This window comes from Semicossyphus pulcher, unplaced genomic scaffold (assembly GCF_022749685.1).
Source record: "Semicossyphus pulcher isolate SPU_LCO1_2020_fin unplaced genomic scaffold, fSemPul1.0.p SCAF_14, whole genome shotgun sequence".
In the NCBI taxonomy this organism is placed as follows: Eukaryota; Metazoa; Chordata; class Actinopteri; order Labriformes; family Labridae; genus Semicossyphus; species Semicossyphus pulcher.
Window position 1 is genome coordinate 13,720,151 of NW_027211648.1, and position 23,729 is coordinate 13,743,879.

At 41.4% G+C, this 23,729-nt stretch overlaps 1 protein-coding gene across 1 annotated transcript in view; it reads left to right on the top strand.

Annotated features, from left to right (window-relative positions):
• stac (SH3 and cysteine rich domain) overlaps positions 1-23,527 on the top strand; it is a 35,113-nt gene extending 11,586 nt beyond the window's left edge. The window contains exons 4-12 of the mRNA XM_069662135.1: positions 1,052-1,185; positions 7,089-7,170; positions 7,392-7,498; positions 10,073-10,154; positions 11,301-11,368; positions 14,523-14,620; positions 20,203-20,254; positions 20,828-20,965; positions 22,811-23,527. Of these exons, the coding sequence (XP_069518236.1) occupies positions 1,052-1,185; positions 7,089-7,170; positions 7,392-7,498; positions 10,073-10,154; positions 11,301-11,368; positions 14,523-14,620; positions 20,203-20,254; positions 20,828-20,965; positions 22,811-22,909 (860 nt within the window). The 3' untranslated portion in view covers positions 22,910-23,527. The remainder of the gene's footprint in view (positions 1-1,051; positions 1,186-7,088; positions 7,171-7,391; positions 7,499-10,072; positions 10,155-11,300; positions 11,369-14,522; positions 14,621-20,202; positions 20,255-20,827; positions 20,966-22,810) is intronic.
• The last annotated feature ends 202 nt before the right edge of the window (positions 23,528-23,729 follow it).

Consider the following 23,729-nt stretch of genomic DNA (forward strand, 5'->3'; position numbering starts at 1 on the left):
TCCGTTTTTTTCTGCTTATCCTGGCATGGTCATGGTGGCAGCAGGGGAACCCAGTAAGTCCAGACGTCTCTCTCCCCAGCAGCTTTCTCCAGCTCCTTCTCTCGGATCCAAAAGTGTTCACAAGCCAAATGAGATACATAATCCCTGCAGTGATTCTGGGTCTACCTCTGGTTCTCTACACAGTTGGACGTGCCCAGAAATCCTCCAAAGGCAGGCGGCCAGGAGGCGTCCTAATCAGATGCCCGGGCCTCGTCAACTGGCTCATTTCAATGTTAAAGGAGCAGCGACTCTGCTCTGGTTCCCCTCAGGATGTCTGACTTTCTTGATTATACAATATGAATGAAATTAATCTGGTAGATTGCCACTGAAAGCTGAACACGTGTATGCATACGGGCCTGTTCTTTTCTTCATGTTTTGTTGTATTTCTTTCTGCTTTACAAACACACACAGTGACAGAGCTCCAGCTCAGTGATCTTTATTAAAGACTGAACAGCATGATAGTATCTGTTGTTGCTGCTTTATTCTCGCACATCTTCACCCTGAACAAGACTATCTCTCTCATTTTGCTTCCTTATCTATCTCTCAGTCCATATTCATTTCATATTCCCCTACGCTTGTGCCTTCGCAAGGTTGTGTAACTCTCATTCACAAATAAGTCAGGTTCATCTTCATCTGTTTCAGCAAGGTGAGCTGCGGCTTCAGAGGCTTAAATGGTTTGAAATGATGGAGACAGCACCGGCTCATTTAAAGTCAGCTTGCTTTTGCAGAAGTGAACATCATGTGTCACATTTGCTTAATTTTGTCCCTGTTAAAATCTTCCACATGTCACTTCACAGGTTTCTCTCAGTGCATGCTGGGAAAGACTCCAGAAGCTCTGGCTAGGAATAAGTGTGTTAAAGCAATGAATAAATCAATGAGATGAGTCTCCGAAAAAGATCACCGTCTCCTCTGCCTTTTTGTTGTAATTCGCCGTTCGGTGAGAAACATCACTCGAGTGCAGGTCCCGACATGAAGATCTGAACCTGTTGCCTCTTTTCTGTGTGTGTATCAGGTACGACAGCCAAGCATGTGGTGTTCCTGGCGGGAAACACGGCGAAGCACGGCCTCCGCTGCAAAGCCTGCAAGATGAGCCTGCACCACAAGTGTGAGAACGGAGTGGGACAGCAGCGCTGCATGGGCAAACTGGTGAGATACACAGAAGTATACAGACAGAAATGAGACGGTACATTTGTGTCTTTGCTGTCAACAGTTTGGGAAATTCATGAATATAATTACTGATGTCACTAGCAACCAAAACAGACAGATCAGATTTGGCAGTCTGACCAGCTCCCAGCAGAATGTGCTTATTCAGAAATCACACTCTATGTGTTAGCGTGCTGGTACATCTGTGATCAGCGTCCATCCTCGTCATCGTCCTCATCATCGTTATATCATCACTCTGTCTGTGTGTGTGTGTTATGTAACAGGAGTGCAAAATAACCCTCTCACCGTCAGCACAAACCCTTTAATCAGGATCAATATGCTCACCCTGAAGCTGCTCCATGAACGCCATTGAACATGTAACAGTTTTATGATGGGTTTGGAATTTCACAGACAGCTGATGTTGCTTTTCTAATACATCAGTCAGGCCTTGTTGCCTGTGAAATTAGGAGGTGTAAAATAATGTTTAGAATAATTACCACATCATTGATCAATATATTTGAGCTTTAATACCTAACAGAGGAAGTGAGATAGTGAAAACTTTTTCATTGTTATAGAAAACAGCAGAGTTGGCAATATTGATGAGAGACCCATGAAGAACCGAGGAATGCCGGACCCGGTCCCGTCTTTTATTTGAAAGCTGGGGCCCGAACGGAGTTATGTCAGACCCGACCCCGGCCGGATGAAACAGACCCGATCAGCTCCGACTTCACAGCTGATTAATATTAACAAGTTGCCGTTGCTGTGTGATGCAGCCCTCTCCCCTGTGCCTGTCCTTCCTCCACCAAGAAAGTTCATAAAACACATCCAGGTTTCCTGGTATCCGTGTCTTGCTGATAAAAACAGAGATGCTAATCCACTAGTTATCTCAGATTAAAAGTCCACTTGCTGTCATGCAGACGGATGACAAACGCGCGGCTCGTTTAGAAGCCAGACACCGGGTTCCCGGGTCGGGTCCCGGGTCCCGGGTCCTCGGGTTCTGGTAGACCCGTGAAGACCTGTCATGTCTCGTTCAAAATCGTCAGGTTTGAAATGTAGGCTGGAGACCCGAAAATTTTTTAGACGATCCACCGGTATATTCTCATCTGTACCGCTCTGAGCCATTTCCTGCAGCGATCAATATCCTTGACCGGAAAATGGTAATATTTCACTCCAGTGTCTCTCGCTGGGCCGTTCCTTTCAGAGGGAGGGGTGCAATGCACGCTGGGTGTTGTAGGAATGTAGAATGGGCGTTTCTCCAGAGAACACCAGCTTTTACTGACAGTGGCTTTTTCCAGGGGCGAATTGCTCCTTTCTCATTTTCATTTACTTCCTCTTTTGGAGGGAGCTCAAACTGGAGCTGATTGTTGGTTGAGTTCAGTGTTATTACCTCACAGGTCAGAGGTAACGACCCTGCACTGTAACACACCCTTCAACTAAAAGATCATGGACAGAGAGATCACGCTCCGTTGCAGTCACTGTCCATCATTTCCCAGCATCCACCAGTAACAAGCGGCCTGTGATTAGATCTGGGACTATAAAGGGATTCACAATCATCATCGCCCCTCATGATCTGTTGCTCTGCATTATAACGAGACCATATGGTTGAGGAGTCCGGGTGGGCTGAGGAGTTTTATTGAGGGGAGTGTTCGGTCACACTAACGCCAAGAAGCGTTCATCGCTTTCAGTCTTAGAAACTGGCAGTGAGGAAGTGAACAGAGACTCTGTAGTCACACACACACATCCCACACTGAAGCACCGTCAGGTCATATTATGTGTGATTTCCTACCTTGTTCTTCCAGTGAATTTGACTGAGAAATTTTGGCTGGAATCAGTCGAGTTGGATTAATTAGCAACAACTAGTGAGTAGATATCATATGGAAATGATATGAAAGTAATACCGAGGCAGCCTTGTTGTAACATCTTTCCACGAGAGGCCTGCGGGATGAGGCCTGCAGATACGATCGGCTCTCAGGAGTGGAAAATGAGGTGAGAGGTCAGGCATAAAAAGGGAAGTTTCCCCAGCGGAGTACAGCTCTAAATTCAACTTGCTCTAAACTTGGACGCTTCTGCAGCCATGCTTGTTTCTCTTGGCTCGACAACGCTTTACTAAAGGAATCAAATTACCTCATGTTCAGAGTCTTTAGAAACCATACCAGAGTTTTGCCATCAGTGTCTCAAACAGTATGTTGATCACTTTGCTAAAAAAAAAATCTGACCACTCACTAAAAAAGTTGATCTGGCCTCTCTTAACCCACACAGCTTTTGTGCCGACTGAGTCCTGAGAACTGAAACATGAGTAATCAATATGTGTCAGTTCATGTGCGAGTCCATGCTTAAAACTCAGCTGACACGCTCAGTCATTGAGCTCAATCGCACTCCACTGCACATGCTTTATATTGCACAAGATCTGCTTCAATGACACATTAAAAAAGGATGTTTAATCATTCAGATGCAGATTTTTTCAAACAGAAGAATTGCTGATCACATGCACGCAAACAGTTAGCAAAGCCAGGCGGCCATATTTAAATTTATATTATATTTATTTAAAATTCAAAGTGACTACCTTAAAGTTATAATCTTGAAGATTTTCATGTAAATAAATGTCTGTTAAGTCACTATCTATCGCTGAATGAAGTGGTGATTGAGCCCATGGCCCACTGATGAAAGCCTTTGCATTTGCATCAGTATTATAGCTGTTTGTGGCGACTTTCGCAGGGTAAAAAAAATCACAAGCAGCGCCCAGTTAGTGACGCGTTTTCCATCAGCCAGCAGTGGTTGGTCTGCCAGAGAGGGTAGGCGGAGCTAAGCGGCTGCTTTTCCGGTCTCTGCAAGCATAGCGAGTAAACAGTAATCTACTATGGCTGAACACACAAAGAAAAGATTGATGACTACAGATACAATTTTAAAAATAAGTGAAAATCAAAAGAGAAAGACATAAATTCGACGCTCAGATGAAGGCAAACAGTCTTAAAAGGAAAGCGACCGTCAGCGAGGAAAATCAAGAGTTACAACCGGAGCCAACCGTGGACGTCCACAATAGAAGGAAACTGAGAACTTTGCAATTAGTGCTTTAAGCAAATAAAATCATTATAATAAACCATGACATGAAATCAAATTAAATATGCTAAATACAGTTACATTGCAGAAATAAAGTTGTAAGTATCACGTATGATGAGAAACAAAGAGGTGGTACCAAAAGCGGACTGCAAAGGACAAAGCTGGTGAAGGATAATTGATTAATGAACAAAAAGGCGAAAACACAAGACTTACGGTAAATGAGGAAGGCATTGGTCGAAGCCAGGAAATCAGTTCAAGGCAGCCAAACGAATCAGGAAGAACATTTGAAAGGCTACAACAACAAGGCAAGGTCCTGGAAAACAAAATGCCTGGAGATGTTTGACTGCTTGGCACGTGGTGCATGAACGGACTGGCGCAGAAACAGGGGAACACAAAGAGTAAATACACAAGGAAGAGCTGCTAATCGGGCACAGGTGAGAACAATTAGGGCGTGGCATACAATTAGATAGCTGGCAAAAAACACCCAATGGCAGAAAATGCAGCTTCAAAAACAAGAGGAAAGAGTTGGTAACACAGAGAAAGGAAGGACTAGACATAGTAAGTTTCCCTAAATGCAACAAAGGAAATAAAAGTGCAGTAGAGAAAGTGATCAATGGATAGCAAGTGCCCTGCATAAGGCCGACAAACCACAGCTCCAACAGGTCACCGGGTTCATGTTTACTTCTTAAAGATTTATATTCTCTCGCTCTTTTGTGATTTCTTGTTCCTGTGAACGAAAAAAAAAAAAATCATGCAGCCTTGAGCACTACCGTCTGTCAGACGGGACTCAATACAATGTGTGATTCAAGGAAATTCATTATTGATTTAGTAGAAGAAGAAGACGACGACAGGGACTGGGCCACTTAAACCGTTCCAAAACAATTTGTATTCAGATATTTTTTTCGAAGAGAAATAATGCACCCTCAACTATTCCCAATTAATATAGGTAAGAAATTGAACATTTACTACTCTGACTTTATACCGGATTGCCTGGTGTGTAATCCCTGCCGTCTCAGCATCAGTGTAGCATAGTGAAGTGAATGGTGTCTTTGTTTGTGCTCGAAACATGACCTTTTAACCTTTTCCTTAATGAGCTCGCCTCCTGAAAGTCTGACATCTCAGGTTTCTAAATGGGCCTGAAAAGGTTTTCTTATTTTAGCCGTCTCATTGTGAGAGGCGTCAAACGAAGAATTAATCAGCACTGTGATTAGTGATGCCTGCCACTTGAATACAAGGAATGTAAACACAGGAAAAAGAAAGTCCTTGGAGATGCTGGTCGCAGATATGAAGGACTAATCAAGAAACATGAGTCTTTAAAAAAAAACAACACAGTATCTTATGACTAAATGTGGGAATTATATCAGGGACGTATACTATAAGTACGACGGAGTATTAAGGCCACATTAAAGAAAAAAAAAAGAGAGATTACGAGAAAAAGACCTAATATTACAATATAAAGTCATAAGAGAAGAAAGTCGTAATGTTACTTTAGATTGCGGAGCTGTATTTATTGAACACACCCGGTAGCATGGAAGCATAGCATACATGTACCTCGCGAGAACATGCGAAATCTCCTGCCTAGTAATGCGCAAGCACACTAAACAGCTATATATCAATACATTAGTATAGGTTTCACAAATACGAAATACTTAATCTTTCGGAACATCAGCCACCACAACTATCAGGACTTTGAAAAGTGATTTTATTTGAAAATGACTCGTGATTTTAGTCATTTTAGCGCAGGCAGCTGGCTGCTCTTCTGATATTACCCTTCAAATTTAAATACAGGCTAACCATAGCCTAAAAGACTTTATTCTCATAATGTGCTGAATTTATTCTCAAAATATTACGACTTAATTCTCCCAATATTATGACTTTATTCTCGAAATATTACGTTTTTTTCCCCTCAATGTGTTCCTAATGCTCCGTCGTATATAAGAAATATAATAAATATAGAAAAAGTTGCTGAAGTTTTAAATCATTATTAATGGCTGCAGAGTTTGAGGAAAATTTCAACTTTCTGTCTTCTTCACTTCACAATAATTCAGAACTGATGGGGAAGTATTGATTGGATAGGATGGCAGTAGATAATGGAAATATAAATGATAAATGTTTGAGAGCAGCTGGAGTTCAGAAGAAGTCATGACAGGAAGATAAATTATGTTTTTAGAGCAAGTTTTCTAGTCAGGTGCGTTGTGATGGACCGCCTCAACTATGGCCACAGTTCCTGCAGCTGCAGGTTGAATTTTCTGCTCAAATGAGTGTTTGAGTGTAAGACGGTCATGCACAATTTAATGAGTTATCATTTTCATTCAAATAATAATGCACTGTAAGTAATTGAATTGAGTAGAACTAATGTTTTGCCTCTGCTGCAGGGTAGTGAAGAATTGACACACACTCCACTCCACATGTCGTCTCCTTGAGATTTCATACCGCTCATGCAAATGTTTTTCATTGCTTCATACATCATACCTGTATTTTTCTATACATTACAAGTGGATCAGTGCTTTAGCTTTGTTGTTTCATTCATGACCTCTTAGTTATATTTAGCTCTAATTGTTCAGACATACACAAGAAGGAAACAGAGTGTAAGTGTCGTTATACAGACAGGTCCTAGCACTTCCCATTCACATATTCTGGAGGTACGGATAAACATAATTTACCTTATAAAATAAAAGGTTTAGCACTTCACATCTTTTGATTTAATACAGCATAGTTTGTATGCTTGTTTTCACAAACATCCGACTGAACAGAGTAATGTACAGTTTTTTAGTTTCAGGTTGCACATTTTGAGCTGCATTTGTTTATAATGTCTGTCCCCCCATTCTTTTCGCTCTTTCTCTCCTCAGCCAAAAGGCTTTCGGCGGTACTACAGCTCTCCATTACTGATCCAGGAACAATACGGCTGCATTAAAGAAGTCATGCCCATCGGTGAGCAGCTTAAATCTCCATAATAATCTCAGTTCTGTGTGGGAGAGCATGCTCGAGAAGGAAAATGTTACTCCATTCTGCCAGAACTACTTTTCCACTTGAGAAGTTTTATAAGATATACCTGCCTTGTTTTATGGTATCGTTAATCACCACATGGCTGTTCTGAAAGCTTAACTTTTGTTTGACATCAAGTTTAATCAAGTCTTTATTATTTTCTAAAGCTTGTGGCAATAAGGTTGACCCTGTGTATGAGGCGTTGAGGTTTGGGACGTCCCTGGCACAGAAGGCAAAGAGGGCAAGCGGCTCTGAGTCGCCACACAGAAACTCGGTAAGAAAAGAAAATGTATCCTGGGTGAGTTTGTTTACTTTAAATACCTGCCACTTCACCATATTCACTTGAGAGCCATTTTCTTCTGACTACATGCTCAGGGTGAGAAGCTGAAATGTTGTATAATGTAGTATCTACTACCATATTTGAGATTTACGAAACAAATAAACATGGGAAAGCTGACATAATGTCATAATTTCACTGCTTCTTGATTGATCAGCAATTGAAAAGAAAATGTATAGTGTATCAGGCCATATTTCATGGTCACAACAGCTAACATTAGTTTTCGGTCAGTTCAGTACTGTTAGCTAGTTAGCATTACTGTTAGCTACTTAACATTACTGATAGCTAGTTCACTTTACTGTTAGCTACATTATTACTAGCTAGTCATGTTTTCTAATTAACATACTCTAAGCTAGTTAACATTAAGATGAGTTAATATTAAAGTTAGCTAGTTTACATACTGTTAGCCAGTAAAAATGACTGTTAGCTAGTTTACATTACTGTTAGCTTGTTAAAATAATGGTTAGCTGCATGTAAGCTCGTTAACATAACAGTTAGCTACTTTGCATTACTGTAAGCAAGCCAAAATGACTGTTAGCTAGTTAATATTACTGTTAGCTTGTTAAAATAATGGTTAGCTGGTTAACATAAATGTAAGCTCGTTAACATAACAGCTACTTTGCATTACTGTAAGCAAGCTAAAATGACTGTTAGCTAGCTAACAGTACTGTTAGCTTGTTAAAATAATGGTTAGTTGGTTAACATAAATGTAAGCTTGTTAACATAACAGTTAGCTCGTTTGCATTACTGTTAGCAAGCTAAAATGACTGTTAGCTAGTTAACATTACTGTTAAGTTGTAAACATAATTGTTAGCTGGTTAATATACTGTGAACTAGTTAACATAACAGTTAGCTAGTTAACTACTGTTAGCTAGTTATCATGACAGTAAGCTAGGAATTTTCACCTTTCCTATCATATCATGTAGCAATACTAAAGAGTAGTGTCAGCTAGGATGTGGTTGGATATTAGCTCTTGTCTAACAGTAGCTGTGAGTTATCACAAATGTATTTTCTTGAAATTTGCCCCATTGGATTTTCAGTTGCTAATTAATCAGAGAGCTGTGAAATGACAGCAATTTGTCAAATTCCAAATGTTTGTATGACTTGCAACCTGGAACACAGCAGTACTTAATTATAACAGCACTTGAACTCCCCACTCCAACCTGACATCAGGGGTAAATGGTCTATTTGTGAAATCCAAACACGGATACAATTTGTTACAGTTTTATTCTTCTCTTCTCTGGTCTTCTCTTTATGAAAATACATTTTCACTACACGAAGATCATCACAGTTCAGTTCATGTATTATTGTATTTTGTCCCACTGAAACCAGCACACTGTGGCTGATGATCTAAATAGATACCACCACTGCAAGGCTGTAAACACTACCAATAAAGGCAGTCTGGTCCAGGCAGAGATAAAGGGAGATGTCTGTGAAATGCTCATGTTACAGCTCTGAAGATGGACTAGACTGATTGTAGAGCTACACTCTCTGGCCCTCATTTCCACCTCTGTGTGTAATACGTGAGGAGGAGTGTCTGTCATAGCTTATCACCTCTAATATAAACTCTTCAAATGTATGTGCAGGCTGGACAGGAGGACATCTGAAAGCTGTTGAGCGCCATCCTGTCCTGTCCTGTCCTGAGCAGCTGTTAGTGAATGGGTGTGTGTGGCTTACAGAGACAATGTGATCTCAACAGGGGTTATGATAATAGTTTCCAAATGTAGACATAGAAACAGCACGTTTGCTTTGTTAGAGTTTCTCCAAAATAGCTGGTTAACTTGTAAAAAAGGGAATGCGTTATATCTATCTATCTATCTATCTATCTATCTATCTTTCTCTTTCTATTTCTATCTATCTCTATCTTTCCATCTCTATCTCTTTGTCGATCTCTCTCTTTCCTTCTCTCTTCATTTCTCTTTCTCTCACTCTCTTTCTATCTTACTGTTGATCCCTTCATCTTTCTCTCTATCCAAATCTCTTACTATCTCTATCTATCTGTCTCGCTCTCTCTATATCTCTCTACCTATCTCTCGAGCTTTACCTCTTTCTCTCTCTATTTATCTATTTTTCTCTCTCTCTCTCTCTTTCTCTATCTCTTTTCTCATCTCTCTATCTTTCCGTCTCTTTCTTTCTCTCTCTCTCTTTCTATCTTACTGTTGATCCTTTCATCTTTCTCTCTATCCAAATCTCTTACTATCTCTATCTATCTCTGTCTTGCTCTCTCTACCTATCTCTCGATCTTTACCTCTTTCTCTCTCTATTTATCTATTTTTCTCTCTCTCTCTCTTTTCTCATCTCTCTATCTTTCCTTCTCTTTCTTTCTCTCTCTCTCGTTCTGTCTGACTGCTGATCCCTTCATCTTTCTATCTTTCTCTCTATCTAAATCTCTTCCTATCTCTGTCTATATCTATCTCGCTCTCCATATTTCTCTATCTCTATCTCTCCATCTTTATCTCTTTCTCTATTTGTATCTATCCATCTAACCCTCTGTCTGTGTTATCTCTGCAGACGAGTGACTTGGATAAGGTTCCTGAGGAGGTGGTGGCTCACAGCAGTAGGCAGGAGCTGTCGAGAAAACACAGCGATGATGGTGAGTGTCCGTTGCGGTACACCGTGTGCGTCTGAATCAAAGCCATGTGGTTACACAGGGAAAAAACACACACTACTGTTACTCTTCCCACAAGAGGGTCTGGTTGAAGGTTGCAACATCGAATTCTCCTCCTGTGAAGCATCAAATAAAGATCTTTACTGTTTCCACTGAACTGCTGCTGCAGCTGTTGACTCTGTATTAGTGTATCCTGTAGACAGACCTCATTTTTCTGTACTGTGTGTAGCGTTTGATTTTGTAGAGGCTGGGTTTAATCAGCTGCACAATAATCTCTGTAGTGAGGGGCTCTGAGAGGCACTGACCCTTTAAAACCTGTAGCCTGCAGTTTGAGTAGAGAAGGCAGAACTACAAGGAGAATGGAAAATGCTTTTTGAAGCATACCTGACCCCGTGCAAAGGGTTGGCCATGAAAAACTATTCATTGTGGTTTTGGTGATAACTTTAGATTGTACATAATCAAACCAATCAATTGACATTAGCTGAAAATAATCATGCTCTTAATTCACTCCAAGCTTCATATTTCCCTCTATGATAACTGTGGAGTAGCTTAGCATAATTTACAGTTAAAAAAACCCAAACTTTTCTCACACTGGTGCAGGCCCTCGTACAACCTCTGCCTGAAACATCAGCTCTGTCCCTTCAAGAAACCCCGCCCCTACAAGCCTGCTTTCTTCTGATTGGCCAGTTCTCTGAAGTCTGCTGAGGCTACATTTTGTGACGTCACAAAGTGAAACCTGGCGTTCACAGCAGCCTGCAGACTGAGCCGAAAAGCCTGGGGATTACTCCAACATCCTTTTACCTACAGATTTGAAACTTCACCCACGTTTAGTCTGGACATCCAACATTGTAACATTATATATATGTGTCTTAAAATGCGAAACAGCATAATACCCCCTCTTTAAAGAGACCGTCTTCATGTTTAACGACACTATCATCTTTCCACTGCTTCCACTCATGGGATACATTTTTGCCACTTTCCTAAAAAAGTTTCAAAAAGTTTCAGAGATATAACAATGTTTTGTATGTTTCCATGTTATCTAAGAAGATAGGGAGGAGGGCTTAAAACTTTATTCTTAGTTATTGTAATAGTTGGTGGTTTCATTGAAGTAGTTTTATTGTTTTTTCTCAGTTTTCACAGTCATTGAGAACGGGACGGAGCACTACAACCAGCCAGAGAGAAAACCGGACGATCTGCCGGTAAGAAATGAATCAGATTGTTTTCTTAATGCTACATCTCTAATGTGAGTGTATGTTCACACTATATCCTCTAGGCTAGGTATTTAATGAGCCAACAAGTACTGTATTTTACTTCTCTCCTCAGTTTTGTGATTCTGCAGCTCATAGTCGTAAAGTAATGTGTATTATTGGTGCAGTCTTAAATCGCTGAGAGCAGACTTTGTTCACTGACCAGTGTCTGAACTGTGTGGTGACTCTGAGAGCTGATACCCGGCCAGTCTGTCCTGCGATCATTTAACATGGTTCACTCTGCCCTCCCCGCCTCCATCGTCACTGCTGAATTTCCCAGGACACTGAGGGAAAACTTCTCTTCCTGCTGTAACAAATCAAACCCGAGCTGACACGAGCTCGGCCTGCGCTGATAGAGGGAAGCCTTGACCTCACAGTAATGTTTGGATCTGCAGCTCTGCGGTCTGCGCGGCTGCGTTTATGCTCTATAGATGCACTGCTGATGGTGCAGAATTCATGTAGGTGAAAGAAAAAGGTTAAATCTCTCCTGCAGAGTAGCGATGAATATTTCATGGCCAGGTTTCAAATCTCTTCTTTCTCTTTCTATCTTTTCTTCCATGGTGGGATTTGGGGGAGAGGTGCTTCAGTATCAATTTGCTTTGTACATATTTTCTATGTGCCGCTGTCTATGCTGTTTACTTTTATAGCTTAACATGTTTATCTCATTGTCAACAGTGGAAAAAGACCACAGATACTTGGACAAACACAAAATGAACAAATAACCATACAAGGCAAAAGAAACACACACACACGCCCAACCTCTGCAATACAATCTAGCAATGCAGCCGTCCATTTCAGGGAAGAGACGTGAAGTGCATTGTGCCGTGTTATCAGGCTGGACCGAGCACAGCTGGCAGCGGGCTGTTTGTCTGTCAGCAGACAGGTCCATTAGCTCAGGCTGGCGGACGGACAGATGGAGGCTCAGCGGGGTAATGAGCAGAGAAAAACGCTCAAAAAAACTGCTTCTTCGCCAGAGTCAGAGCCTCCGATTTGAGATGAGAGGATCGTTCGCGCAAATGGGAACACACAAAATCACACACGGGGTCCCCATCTGTTCACACTTTCCAGGTTTAGTGTTAAACTATTCGAGATCAATTGACAATGAAACAGTCTGGCTCATGCTGTGATTTCTGTTTGGTTGGGTTTTCTGTTGAGGAAGTTTGACTTTGTCCCTTTGTCCAATCGACTGTTTTATGTTGCTGGCACTTAAAATCTACAAACAATAAATAAAGTAACATGTATAATTCGAAAGTGTCGTTCACAGTGAATAGAATTAGTGTTTTAGTCCACAACTTTACTGTCAATACAGTAGATTTTTCATCTGGAAAGGAAATAGACTTTTCTGTGTGGAGCAGGAGTGTGGAGTTCTAGCCTGCTCAGCTGTAATGCTTTGCTACATGTGCTGCAGACCGTGCAGAAAGTATAAGTGTAAAATATGGAGTCAGACTGCATATTTTCTGCATTAAATGTTCTGTAAATCATATCAACAGATATCAGAAATCACATACAACAATAACGTTATGTATGTCTGATAAGTCTGTACCGGCTTTATGTTTCTGCCAACGGTTATACTTGCTGTGGCTCAGTGGTCGTCTTATAGCCAACGGGTATGAATGGGCATAGATCTGATTGGCGATTGGCACTTAGGCCTTTGCCATCAGTGGACTTAAGAATACCAGGGGACCAGAAACACGACTCCATAATCTCTTTAATAATTAGTAGCTGTGATCAAAGGGATATATATATTTTTTAAGTAGCCTTGTATGAGGCACTTATCAATAGTAAGTGTACAACGTACAGTAGATAACAATCAGCATGGTCCCTGTTAGGAGAAGCCAGCCAGAGGTCCTACACGGAAGCTAAGCTAAGCACCACTGCAGACGGGGTCAGGAGTATCACGTACTTTAGCCACTTAAAAGAGTCCTTAATATAATAAAAAAACATTTAAGTTTAAGTGTACGCTGTATATTTTATTTATGTCACTGCTTCCACATGGCGTCAGACAGCCCTTTCCCTCAGCACTATAAGTCTTACGCATGCAGCACCTGCTGGTCGGGTTCAGCGTTTGTTAGAAGACACAACAAATACAATATTATGGAAATGACGACATAGTACGTATACAACCCCACTTTAAAAAAAAAAAGAACTGTCCCTTTAAGATTTGTACCTTATGTTTATAAGATGGTAATGCTCTTGCATTTACTTTTTTCTATTTGCCCCTCCTCAAATTATCCCTCACTTTAAATACTATCTTATTTATTGACAACCAGTTACAAAGGAGGCTGTTATCTTGGCTTGCCTGACCTCCCGTTTAGTGTTCGTGGTTCCCACAGCACCAAGCTCCTCTCAAGGCCAGAGAGCGGCTCTTAGTTTGCCGTAATGGATTGCCGCTGCTTGATGTTGTTGTTTTCACCCTCAGGCCACACAGGGAGTTTGCCTTGTGGCTTCAGTTAACTCAACTCATCCATCAGCCACATTGCCCGTTCCACGTGGTTGACGCTCAGGGAGCCACGACAGAGCAGACACACTTCTCTTCATTACTATACAGCGACAAAAAGATGGAAAAAACTCCTGCTGTCCTGCAAAAACGGCCTCGAGAGTGTCTTAAAAACCCATTGTTATCTCTTTTAGCAAAGTTCCCCTGCAGGCTTTATGCAGGAAGAGGGCATGTTTTTTTTTTGTTACAGGGATGCAGCGAGGAGGATTGATAATATGGAAAGATATAGAAAGAAAACACCCACCAGTTTTCTGAGCAGGTGTAAAGAGCAACCGAATAGCGTCCTGCTAATTGTGCTAACACTTCCCCGACAACTTCCTCTCCGCCCACAAACCATTCCTGTTTTACTTCCTGAGCGTTCACGAAAAACCCTGATCCTCCTCCTCCCACTCATGTTGACGGTGGATTCAAAGGAACAGATTGTAGAACAACTTAAGTAGCTCCTCAGTGTATCACTGCACTGTAAACAAGGCTTTCTCCTGCCTACGTGGATGCCAAGAGACTATTTTAAGACAGGACTGTGAAAAGTACAGAACGTGGTGTTGTATTGTTTTTGGTGTGACTTCTTGAAACCAAATGTGTGTGTTCGTGTGTGTGTTTGTTGTCTAGTCGGAGGAGAGCGAGATACAGAAAGACGTCCTTAAGCTCAACACCTATGTGGCCTTGCACAGCTACACACCCCAAGACAGCAACGACCTGGAGATGAGGTTGGTTCTCACACACACACACACACACACACACACGCACACGCACACGCACACGCACTGCAAATAGAATATACCTGACAGGCTGTGACATGCTTACAAGATGATTCAACTTTTATTGTGGATTTTGATTGAACCCTTCTCAACAAGATAGATTAAACCCAGTACTGATTAATTCATACATATAGTTATTTCCTCAAACGTCACCTGCCGACTTGTATATAAAATACAGAGAGGTTGTGCTGCCCCTGTTGGAATTGCACTTAAGTGATATATGTAACTTTCAGAAAATCCCTGTCCTCGCGACACGGTCAGCCATTGAGAGAACTGCAGTCAACCTTCTTGTACTCGCTCGTGCGGACGCTCCCACGCATGAACGAGCATGCACGGTTTTTGCCGAAAACACACAAAACTGAGCATGCACAATCTCGGAACTCATCGGCTGTTTACTTTTTATTAACCGGTATCATGTTGTTCAAAATCAACACTGTTTGTCATAATACCTAAGTTAATATCATGTTAGGTGGCAAAGTTATTTGTCAAGCTAGACTGACAACACTGACATACACACTCGGATGGTATTTTGGTTGTCATAACATTAGCGGGCATGCCAAGGTTAGCCAACCAACTCTAACATAACTACACTGCATGGATTGTGCTTCGTAACCAAATGGCAACTTACGCCGGTGAAATCATTACAAGCATTAGCTAACATTAGCCAGGCAGGGCAGGGCAGCTGGAGAGAGCTGGGGTGAAGCACTTGTGCTGTGAGAGAAAAAACGCTGCACTCGGGTTTTGTTTCTATGACAACAATTAGTTTTTCTCACTACAGAGCTAACAACAAGCTTACAATGTGTAGCAAGAAAGCCAGCTGTGGGTCTGTTTTGATCATCAAAAGCACTCGAAGGTCTCCATGATTCGCATGCCCTGCTGATGATGACTCTAGTTTTCCCCCTGACGTCAGTCACATTCCTGTTTGGTCAGACGGGCTTCACTAGATAAAACTTATTTTTGTTTTTCATTCTTGTGTGTACTTTGTGTGGGTGTTGTTGTGGGTGCCGGCCGTTTGTTGGCATTATCCGTCTCTATTTCACAGATTGCGTTGTCTCGAGTTGCAGTGGTGGAGAATGAGCTCACGTCACATCCTCTTGTTTTGCGTAAAAAACGTCCCGAGTGCTTAAATCAGCCCACAGGTTGTTAGGGCCGACGGAGGAAGTTGGGGAAGGTCTCAATTTATCAGTTCCTCTACTATCCCTTCCCACATTGGCACTAAAAATTGATATTTGATTGATGAATACATGTAAAGTCTTACATATAGCCCCTTTAATTATGCAGACAGAGAGGTTGTATTATTTTTTCATTAACACTATAATCATGATATATGCCGTGCACACACAGCAGCAAAAACAAGAGCCTATTTTTCATGTGACTAATTTATGAGTTTCATTTATCGAGTCTTGTTGCTTTTCTTGTTCACTTTCGGAGTATTAACAATAATATACATCGTGTGTGTTGCAGCTTCTGACTGCATGTGCTCTACACGTGCCTTGTTTGCTCTGCAGCTCACATAAACGAGTCTGCAAAAACAGACAGAAAGAAAGAAAGTTAAACGCACTTACACTGTAGTTAATAATTAGATACAGTCATATTTTTTCGTGCCGGGAAATTCACTTGTCTGTTAACTTGTGTGTCTGTTTCTTTTATCTTTCATGATCTCTGTATTTAGAGGACTGGAAGTCAAAGTATACCAGAATAGATCTTCAAAAGAAACTAATCACTGGCCTCTTTTAGATGATTGGTCTCTGGGGTGGCCTGTGCAGTACCAATGTGGCGTGATGAATAATATCAGTCTATCTCTCGACTTCTCAGATTTATCCTGAGAGAACCTATTTGCAAAGTCTTTTTTGAGTACGTTTAGAGCTCCCATGAGGGGTAGACAGTGTGCCAGTGGCTAAGATGGGATATGTCATTTTTGAATTTTTTCTTTTTTTTTTTTTTTGGTTAAACTGATTACATGTTTGATTTTTACCGACCAAAAGGTAAACACCTTTTCAACTTACAATATGGACAGAAAACAGCCAGAAGTACTTGTGAAAAGAAGTCAACAGATCAAGTGACAGAAGCTGTTGGAAAAAAGACGAGCTAGAAAAGTGAGCAGGAGTTGAGAGGGGCTTAAAGACCCCCTCCAGTGAAAAACAAGTGTTTAACCTTGTAAACATCTCCATGTGGTGTTCTTCATGTGCTAACAGACATATCAGGGACAACATGAGCAGTCATCTCCATGGGCCTGTCTGCTTTTAAACTGCAGTGTACCAAGGACAGGAGCCTAAGGAGCCAATCCCTTTAATGGACGGGATGACGCTATGCATATCATTATGTGTAACCTATGGCAACCACTTTTGCGATGTGCAAACCAGCTGTAACCGCCATCGTAACTTTTGCAAACTCACTACTGACTACTTACGTCACTACTACTAATTACTACATTTCAAGCTAGCTATGTTTCAACACTAAACGATGGCAGAGACGGTTTTGTTTTTGCGACGGAGGGGGCGGTTGGAAATGTGCAGAGTGGGCGGGGCCTAGACAGATTTTTCATGAGGGAGACGGAGGAGATGCCTTTGGAGGATTTTTACAAGGTAGTTGAACGTATTTTGCAGAAAAAACATATCAGACACAATTTACTATTTCAAGCAGAGCATTTTATATGTCTGGAGATGGTTATATGTAACCAGAGCTCAGCCCTGGTGGTCGCCATTTTTATGCTCCCTATAGCACATTTTTAAATACAGTGCACTGGACACAGGGTGGCAGGATAAATCAGCTCTAATGCTAAGTAGGTCCTCTTTTCACATCACTAAATGGCTGCAAATCCACCATCACTGGCAGGTTCATGTTAATAAAATCCCAATTTGTAATCAAGTTATTAAAGGTGCTTTTACGTTGCTTTTTATCAAGTTTGGTCTCTTTGTTTAGCTGCCAGGCCCGTCTGGCTCAACTTTATCAGAGCATTTTCAGCTGTAACAGACTGCTGTTCTCAGTGAAAATGCTCTTAAAACTCAATGTACATTTCCTGATCCCACCCACCAGCAGCAATAAAGAGTTTTGTTTTCCCTCATTTAGCAGGGACAAAAACAGAGCTAAAAAAAGAGAGCCAGAAACATGACCCCAAATACATGATAATGTTGCTTTATTACTGATGCATAAATAACTGCTTGCTAACAAATTCACTTAAAAATGTCTTCAAGTGTTCCAAGTGGCCAAAAACAGGTAATGCAGGTTTAAAGTAGACACAGATGTATGTTAGCCTGCTTCAATATTTTCCGTGCAATCTGAAACTCAGGCTCCAGATCTTATCCTGGGCATTAGCCGTGATTGATAGCTCATCATCTGCAACATGCTTTGAAATAGACCCTCAGGAAAGAGAGCATTCATCACGAGCAGTCCTTCACTCTAAGTACCCATTTACTCCTGGTTCTCACAGAAATCCTCACAGGATTTAAGGATATGAGAGTGCACTTGTTCCTTCCCTGTACACACACACACACACACACACACACACACACACACACACACACACACTCAAGGGTCCTTCCACTCTCTTTGGTCGAGAAAAACTTCAATCCTCAGGCCTGATTTAAAATTCATTGACTTCTCCTCTACGACTCCCCGTCCACTGATACTTGCTGTACAGAACAAAGTTCACCGAGCTTTGTCTCGAATGTATTCTCTTCTGAAAGCCTACATCAATGTTTTTCTCTTCAGGGTGTTGCTGCAGATAGAAATCAATACATCAAACACTAACGCACAAATGTGGGTTGAAATGGAATATTTAATCAAAAGGTTCAATTTCCATTTTTGTTTTAAGAGAAAATCAGGTTTGTGATTAGTTTCAGTTTCCGCCACACGCTCTGATTACATGATTACCTTCGAGCACGAGGTGATTGTAATGATGAGGAGTTCAGTCACAAAACCTGGTGATTTTTTTTCTGCTTTATAATGGACTGTCTGTGGAACAACATGTATCTTTGTTTTCATCACCTTGGAAGATTTTACAACACCGCATGCTGAGCTCTTTGTCACCCACAATAAACCGTGATTTCTGAGTCATGGTGAGTGTCATGAAGCAAAGGACGACCGGTGTTGTAACTTAACCACAGGAGGAAGAAAAAGGGGAAGTTACGTAAGCTAACACTTTGCCTAACTGTGCCTGTCCTTTTGATTTTTATTGGTCAAATTTAGCCGACGGGTTTGAACAGATGCTAGCGATTAAATGATTCATGTGTTTCCTGGATAAAGAAGGATACTTACAGAAAACAGCATTTAGTGCATCCAGTCTCATTTAAATCAGAGAAAAACCACCATATACGGCATTTGTATACTAGCAGGACTGTTATAGAGATAGAGATATGTCAGAGAGCTTAGAGGAACCTTTATGCAATGCTAAATTTACCCTTTACTAACCCCATGCTGAGCTCTGTTGATCCTGACGTCATACAAGTTAAAAGTGGTAAATAAACCTCAAAATTCAAATAACAATGGTCCAAAGATTCCCCACAAAATTAAAGATTAGCAGGTGCCTCATTATCTAACCATTGCACGTTGATTAGTCAGCAGAGAAGACTGTTGCTAGTACATTTTAGCTGCTGTAGCTAGCTAACAGCTGCTAACTTTGTTAGTTGGTTGAAAACTACGTCTCCATCTGACTCCTTTTTAAATGAGAACCATGTTTAGAGGGTTTTATACATGAGCGCATGATTTATCCCTTCACATTAAGACTCATGGTATTCTGCCCAGCGGGGTTTAGCAGGACAAAGCAGTTCACAGCCCTGCTAGCTCAAAGACTGTCACCACCAGGCTGTTTCTCCGAGCCTCCTGTGAAACCAAACTACAACACTGATGTATTACTTCAGCCCAACTATGGTGTTTGTCTGAACCTAACCACGTAGTTTTGGTTCCGAAACTGAACAAAGCTGCGACTGTTTCTCAAAACAAACCAAAATGGTAGCAGTGGTTAAAATAAGGCACCAAAACTACAAGATGAAGTTCAGGGAAAAAAACATGGTTTGGGATAAACTAACAGGTCAAAGATTATGTTGATAAACAACTTTGTTTAGCTGTCTTGTTTTTTAAAGTTTGCTAGCTCATCCAAATGGGATGAGATGACCCGATGTGAGCCAACAAGAACATGCATCAGGCTCACAACAGTGTGAGTGACACAGGACGTAAGGCATTACAGGCGCCCAGGCGAGTTACCTTGTTTTCAGGGAGTCCCCATACATGATATTGAGCCAATTAGCTAAAAAATAAGCTCCCACGAAAAACAGTCAGCATCCTAACCAGTTAATGATTAATGATTTACATCTAAAGATATCCATATGGAGCAGCATTGATAAACTCTACAATTCTACTACAGTACATGAAAACAGACATAACTGCTAATGCAACACCACCACAAGCAGGTCAATCGAGGCCTGTGCCTCATTTTTTCCACTCGCCCCCCTTCTGGATTTATCCAATAATGCATATAAGAAGAGAGTATTTTCCTTTTGTGTAACTTCTCCTTTGTTTTGTTCGTATTGCAGCGCAGGAGACAGAATCTTATTGGCAGACGACTCCAACGATGACTGGTGGAAGGTACGTACAAAACCAACAGAGGGCCTATTCCACCCAAGTAGGTGTTATTAAACTTCCAAGGTACTCAATTCAAGGATAATGTTTGCAAGTTTGTTGTTGTTGGTTTTCCAGACAGCAGACATGTCCATGTAAGAAATGGATTGATGTAGTAGAGGAAGTCAGGCTGTAAATTATAGAAGCGAGGCTACAGGCTGCCTCAGGACGCGGATGCATGACAGATAAATTAGGGAGACAAAAAGGCCAAAACGTGGCAGTACAGAGGCAGCCAGCTGCAACCAGACCATGAAGAGACTAATCATCCTAACACTGTTGTTGTTCTCTTCAGGCTGCATATAAACAAAGACAGCTGGCCTGTTTGGTCTTTGGCACCTGTTGAAAAACCTGCATGCAAAGTATAAGTACTGTTAGTGAGGATGTGAACAGTATTTAGCATGATCTAAAATAAAACTTTAAACAGAACAATTGTTGTTTTGTCAAGGATTTCTCTCCTCATTCATGGGTTTGTAGTCCTCTTATATATTGTGCATTCCTTCCATGTGGCTGTTTCATGTGTGATGTTTCTTTTTCTTTCAGGGGGTAATTGAGGACAGGATGGGATTCTTCCCAGCAGCCTTTGCTCATCAGATTCAGGTCGGGGATCAAGTGTTCAGGTGTAACAGGACGTTCATCGGCTGTAAGGAGCAAGGCCAGATCACCCTGAAGGAGGGACAGGTACTGTACAAACACGTAACTCACAGCTCAGCCTTGTGCTAGTGTTAATAGTGATATAGTGTTGTGTTGTTCAGGACATTTATGGTTGTAAATCTTTTATTATACAGTGTTGTATGGACACTTGTATCTTTCAAATAACTGTAAAAGGTTTGTATTAAAACCCTACTTAAAATAGGATCAAAGCCTATTCATACAGCGTTGTAGAGGTTCACCCGATTCTAGTAACCAAGACCAAGAGGTCTGGGACCTCAGTCATGGGCCGAAACTGCATTAAGACAAATCGCCTCTTGTAGTGAGTCAACGTCATCGCACATATACCTATAAGTAATGTAAATGTAATGTATTTCATGAACACGCAGGCGGCTGCCACAGTTAACTACCTGTCTGAGTTATCCACATGTTGGATTCTGTCCTATAATCTCGATATCTACTTCTCTGGAAAAAATTAAGAGACCACTGCAAAAAAAAAACCCTTTTTATATTTATAGTTTTGTGTTTCTGTTAAATGAACTTTTTCTTGGTGGAATAACCTGGTTTTCAATTACAGCTTTCATATTGCTGTTGGGGGACTTAAGGCCACTTTTTGCACACAAATTCAAGCAGCTCGACTTTGTCTGATGGCTTGTAAACATCTAGTGTCCTCTTGATCACACTCAGGAGGTTCTCAATGGGGTTCACATCTGGAGATTGGGCCGGCCATGACATGTAGAGAGAGATGCTGATTTAAGGAACACTTGGAGTGGTCTCTAAATTTTTTCCGAAGCTGTATTAAGCTAGTCTCTAACATTTCTGAGATCTTTCAGGATGTGTCTATTTTTTTCAAATTCAATTAGGTCTATTTACATCTTGTATATTCGTTTTCACAGGCTCAGTTTTAAATGAGTCAGAAACTTTGGATCCTTAAATACATGTAGTGCTTTTATGTGTGCTTGAGTTTGGAGATTCCCACTGAAGAGCACCAAAGTCAGTATTCTTTAACTGTAGCTTTTAAGAAATGCCTTGTAGATAACTCTGCAACCCTAATGCGAATTAAAGGCTTTCAGAACCTGTAAGATAAACAATCTGATATGGATCTGATAACAAAGCTAGTTTTCTTAGCTTGTGATACAGTACATTTTAGGGTAAAACAGTCATCAGACAGCAGCGATGTGATTGTTGTGGTTCATCTCTTTTCCTTTGAGTCACAAAGACAAAACACATGCCCGCCTGATTTAGACCAAGCATTAGCAGCTTGATCCCCTAAATATTGTTATCATGGGAAGGGGAAGCAATGACCTTTATCAGGGAAATTAAAATGTCTACATTCCACCTGTGTGTAATTCATGATCGCACCCCAGCCATCAGAGCACATCAGATTCACATTACCCAGCAGCTCTGCTGCCGTCTTATTACCCTCTGAAAGCTCCCACATCGCCTCTCTCATCCTCGCTCACACTTATTCACCAAACAGCTCGACTGAAGCCGGCTGACAGAGGGTCCCTCTCAGGAGTTAGCATTAAATTAGCATCTCGGCGTAATGGCTGTACTTAGATGAGACCCTTGTTTTTTCCCACAATGCTTTCCAGGCCACGTTGGGACTCAGAGGAGCCCAAAAGCAAGCAACCCCCAGTGGAGATGAAACCACTGAACACAAGAGGAGTCCGTGACCCGCTGCCTTTCTTTTCCAGTCACATTAAAACCCAGGGGGGAGACGTTGCAGAGCGCTTAGAGCAAACATGCGGATGCAACGTGTTCCGGCCCATAATGAGGGTCAATGAGTGAAATAAGGAAGTGGAGAGAAACAAAGTTGTATCAACTATCTATTCTGTTTTTTACAATAAAGTGACATTTTATATTTCTCCTTAGATCTGTGTGGGCAGCGAGGGCGAACACGGCGGCTTCATCCAAGTGGAGAGCGGAAAGAAGAGAGGCTTCGTGCCCTGCGACGTTCTGGAAATCATCTGAGACAAACACTCAGAGAAACGAAGAGAGAGATGGAGAGGGAGGAGAGGGAGGATCAGCCACCTGGAGGTCAGACGAGGACTAAAACTGAACCTACAAAATGGCTACGAGAGGACGGTGAGGGAGGCGCCTCGTTGGAGCATGGACATAAATGTGATGCTGGTTTTGTCACTGAGGACTTCGCTGCAGGTCAGAGTCTCTGTACCTTCCTCGCTTCCTCTAAGCAGAGACAGATGCCGGGTCAACAGGAGATCTCTGTTTCACTGGATTTCTTTTTATTTATATAGCTGATCATGTGTGTATGTTTCCCCTTTAGTTTGATTCTTCTACGAGCTGTTTGTTGTTTGAAACTTGAGCTGCTTACAGGCTGTCTAAGCCGAGGAAAAGGAAACAAACACTTACTGCAATGACTGTTTTTTAAAGTGTCAGTACATATATTCATGCATTACTCCTACAAACACTTCAGTTTCTCATGCTTTCACATTATTTTCTTAGCAAACAGGGAGCTTTTAATGCAAGATGTCAGCAATGAAGTAAGCAAAATTGGATTAATATTGAAGAGGGGGTATTATGCTGTTTCACATTAGAAGACCGTAAAATCCAGATTATAAGACAGTCTGTTTTTGGGGGTAACAAAGGCTTTCTGTAGCTATTTATTAATAAAAATGTGTATACAAGTTATTTCAACACTATTTCATTTTATTTCAAAACACACACAAATTACAGCCTACCATCTGTTTTTGCGGACGTGGAGTTTGCAATCCTGCTAGCTATCAGTGCTGTAGCTAATGGTAGCTGGCATCCTACGGTAACGCTGATTGTC